The sequence below is a fragment of the Sinocyclocheilus grahami genome, unplaced genomic scaffold (assembly GCF_001515645.1).
Source record: "Sinocyclocheilus grahami isolate Dianchi unplaced genomic scaffold, SAMN03320097.WGS_v1.1 scaffold30.1, whole genome shotgun sequence".
Lineage (NCBI taxonomy): Eukaryota > Metazoa > Chordata > Actinopteri > Cypriniformes > Cyprinidae > Sinocyclocheilus > Sinocyclocheilus grahami.
Genome location: NW_015505209.1, coordinates 2576798 through 2581081, shown reverse-complemented (window position 1 = coordinate 2581081; position 4284 = coordinate 2576798). Strand labels below are relative to the sequence as shown.

Sequence of the window (4284 nt, the reverse complement as noted above, 5' to 3'; positions counted from 1 at the left end):
TCATCTGTGTGCTGATGAGACCTAGCTATATATCCCAACTTATCCATCCTTCAATTAATCGCCATCCTTTGATGCACTTGTACATTGCTTAGGTGAGGCTAAAGCCAGGTTTGCGAGTGATTTTCTTCATCTTAATACCAAAAAGACTGTGTGTGTTGACTTTAGACCCCCATCTTCCACTAAGGAAATTATAAGTAGGCTGTGTTTTAAGATCATCCTAAGAATTTGGGTGTTGTCACGGATTCGGCTTTGACTCGAGATACACAGGTCATTAGTGTTGTCAAGGTTGGGCTCTCCCAACTCAGAATTATTTCTGAATTGAAACCAATTCTCTTCTTTAAAGACCTGGAAACTGTCATTCATGCATTTGTATCATCATGCATTGATTACTGTAATTCTTTATATATATATATATATATATATATATATATATATATATCTTCTGTAGAATGAAATGCAACCGTCCATCTGTCAAGATGGAGGACAAGGACTTCCCCTCAACTTGCTCTAAAAAGAAAGGTATCACTCACTTTGCAGGTAGTTTGCATGGGATAAAAGACTCTGAAAACAGAGCAATAAACAGAAAAAAAACTAATAGATATTAAAAAAATTAAGTGTGTGTATGTAAACAATATTTTTTTAAATATAATCTATAATTTGAAAATAACAGATCGTCATATTTGTGATTTAAAATGTAATTTCTATAATCTAAATAACATGCATAACAAAGTTATTGCATAACAATAACAAAATAACATCCCATTTTATTACAAAGAACTTAATTTCTGAACTTATTTGTTTAGCTTTCTTTGTATGTATGGATTACTTGGATTGTTACCGACATCTGGTGAAAATTTCATGCCAACAGCACCTTTAAAAATATATTTACTGAGAAAAATGGTGATGTGTTCAATACTTATTTTACCTGCTGTGTGTGTGTGTGTGTGTGTATATATATATATATATTGGAATTAACCTTGTCTTCTCAAGAATTAGGATAAAAGTCATTAATTGCTTTTGAACGAACAATTACTATTAAATGTTAAAAGCACCTTTGAGCTATAGTACAGTGGGTACGGAAAGTATTCAGACCCCCTTAAATTTTTCACTCTTTGTTATATTGCAGCCATTTGCTAAAATCATTTAAGTTAATTTTTTTCCTCATTAATGTACACACAGCACCCCATATTGACAGAAAAACACAGAATTGTTGACATTTTTGCAGATTTATTAAAAAAGAAAAACTGAAATATCACATGATCCTAAGTATTCAGACCCTTTGCTGTGACACTCAAATATTTAACTCAGGTGCTGTCCATTTCTTCCGATCATCCTTGAGATGGTTCTACACCCTCATTTGAGTCCAGCTGTGTTTGATTATACTGACTGGACTTGATTAGGAAAGCCACACACCCGTCTATATAAGACCTTACAGCTCACAGTGCATGTCAGAGCAAATGAGAATCATGAGGTCAAAGGAACTGCCTGAAGAGCTCAGAGACAGAATTGTGGCAAGGCACAGATCTGGCCAAGGCTACAAAAAAAATTCTGCTGTCCAGACTGTGTTCAGGGGCCCGACGATCTTTCTTCTGTAGAATGAAATGCAACCGTCCATCTGTCAAGATGGAGGACAAGGACTTCCCCTCAACTTGCTCTAAAAAGAAAGGTATCACTCACTTTGCAGGTAGTTTGCATGGGATAAAAGACTCTGAAAACAGAGCAATAAACAGAAAAAAAACTAATAGATATTAAAAAAATTAAGTGTGTGTATGTAAACAATATTTTTTTAAATATAATCTATAATTTGAAAATAACAGATTGTCATATTTGTGATTTAAAATGTAATTTCTATAATCTAAATAACATGCATAACAAAGTTATTGCATAACAATAACAAAATAACATCCCATTTTATTACAAAGAACTTAATTTCTGAACTTATTTGTTTAGCTTTCTTTGTATGTATGGATTACTTGGATTGTTACCGACATCTGGTGAAAATTTCATGCCAACAGCACCTTTAAAAATATATTTACTGAGAAAAATGGTGATGTGTTCAATACTTATTTTACCTGCTGTGTGTGTGTGTGTATATATATGTATGTATATGTGTATGTATGTTTTATATATAGAGAGAGAGAGAGTGAGAATATTTGAAATATATTTTACATTTAATACATTTACATAATAAAATATTAATGTATATTAGAATTATTGAATTGTTAAATTATGAAAATTATTAAACTTTTAAAATAAAATGTAAAAATAATAAATATTTCTTTAAAGAAAAATGATTAGGGTTATGTATGAATTTTGTATATGTGTGTGTGTATATATATATGCTATTTGTTTGTTTTTCCATTATTTTGTGTTCACAAATAACTTTGTTGCTTGAGAGGCTGATTAAAATATAATTTGTTATTTAATATAAATGTAAATATATATGTGTATATGAGAGAGAGAGAAATAATATTTGGAAAAATGCATATATTTTAAATGTTAAAAACATTAAATTTTTTAAATAATATATATTAGAATTATTAAATTCTAAATGATTGAATTGTTAAATTATTAAAATTATTAATTTAAACTATATATATAAAAAAATTTTTTTTTTAATTAATCAGGGTTATATATGAATTAGTCGATATATGGAATATATTATCAGAATATGTTTATTAATAAAATATATCTGCTATTATCTCCATTTTTTGTGATCTCTAATGGCTTTTTGCTTCCGAGGCTGATGGATAAATCTTTCCCTCTCTCTACAGCAGACCGCAAGAGTTTCTGTACCATCCATAGCACTGGCTACCTGAAAAGCTGGCCGCCCACCAAGATGGGTTTAGACGAGGATAACGAACCCGATAATGAGGGCTGCAACCTCAGCTGTCTAGTGGCCATCGGCCGCCTACACCCACATATCATCCCCCAGCCCATGAACGGCGACATCCGTGTCAAACCCACAGAATACGTCTCCCGCCACGCCATCGATGGCAAGTTTGTTTTCGTCGACCAGAGGTGAGAAGGTGCTTTTAGATCCATCTTACATCATCAACAAGAATCATCCATTTGTGAGAATCTTTTATAGGGCACCAGCTAAAATTTTCTATGCACTTCTAAGGTTCAAAAGACCGCTAATAATGTGTGTGGTGAGCAGATTTGATAACTCGCTAAAGTGAGATTTGAATTGTCAGAAACCTCAAGGGTCTACAAGTATTGATTTCAGTTCATGTCAGTGAATTAGCATCTCATTTAATCCACTAGTTTATCACCGCAATTCATTGTTTCCATTTAGGGCGACAGCCATCTTGGCGTACTTGCCTCAGGAGCTTCTAGGAACGTCATTTTATGAGTATTTTCATCAGGATGACATCGGACACCTCGCCGAGTGCCACAGACAAGGTTTGTGTTTTATTGGCTCGATCACTTTATTCATACTGTTTGGAAATGATTGTTTAAAAAGTACTTAACTATTATAATGGCATTTGTAATAAATGCTCATTTGCTTTTTTACTTCAGTGCTACAGATGAGAGAAAAGATTAATACAAACTGTTACAAATTCAAGATAAAAGACGGCTCTTTCATCACTCTGAGGAGCCGCTGGTTCAGCTTCATGAACCCCTGGACCAAAGAGGTGGAATATATCGTCTCTACAAACACTGTGGTTTCGTAAGTGTCACGTCACATTATGTTTGTGAACGTTTGTGTAAATAAGAAGGTGCTCAACTGAAAGGATTAAGTCAACCCTCTTTCTTGAATCATGCAGAGGAAATGATCACAGGCCCGGTTGAATTCATGATCTAATAAATTTGCCATTCATACACTACTTCAAAACTCAAAACTGATGTTATTGTACACAAATAATTAGTGCACGTGATTCTAAAAATGAAGTAACATCATTTACCTTAAAAACAGCATTTCCGATAACATAATGTTGAAAAATATGATTTAAAAAAATAACATTGATTTAGTTTGTGTTACATGTATAATTTAATCAATTAAATTATATAAATATAATATTAAATTATATATATATATATATATATATAGTGACCCTGCAGCACAAAAGCAGTCTTAAGTCGCTGGGGTATATTTGTAACAATAGCTAAAAAAATCATTGTATGTGTCAAAATATACATTTTTCTTTTATACCAAAAATCATTAGGATATTAAGTAAAGATCATGTTCCATGAAGATATTTAGTAAATTTCCTACCGTAAATATATCAAAACTTCATTTTTGATTAGTAATATGCATTGCTAAGGACTTCATTTGGGCAA

At 32.1% G+C, this 4284-nt stretch overlaps 1 protein-coding gene across 1 annotated transcript in view; it reads left to right on the top strand.

Annotated features, from left to right (window-relative positions):
- The first annotated feature begins 1560 nt into the window (after nt 1-1560).
- Nucleotides 1561-4284, top strand: part of bmal1a (basic helix-loop-helix ARNT like 1a) — a 7373-nt gene continuing 4649 nt past the window's right edge. Inside the window, exons 1-4 of the mRNA XM_016259363.1 lie at nt 1561-1666; nt 2775-3021; nt 3299-3405; nt 3523-3673. Coding sequence (XP_016114849.1) covers nt 1597-1666; nt 2775-3021; nt 3299-3405; nt 3523-3673 — 575 coding nt within the window. The 5' untranslated portion in view covers nt 1561-1596. The remainder of the gene's footprint in view (nt 1667-2774; nt 3022-3298; nt 3406-3522; nt 3674-4284) is intronic.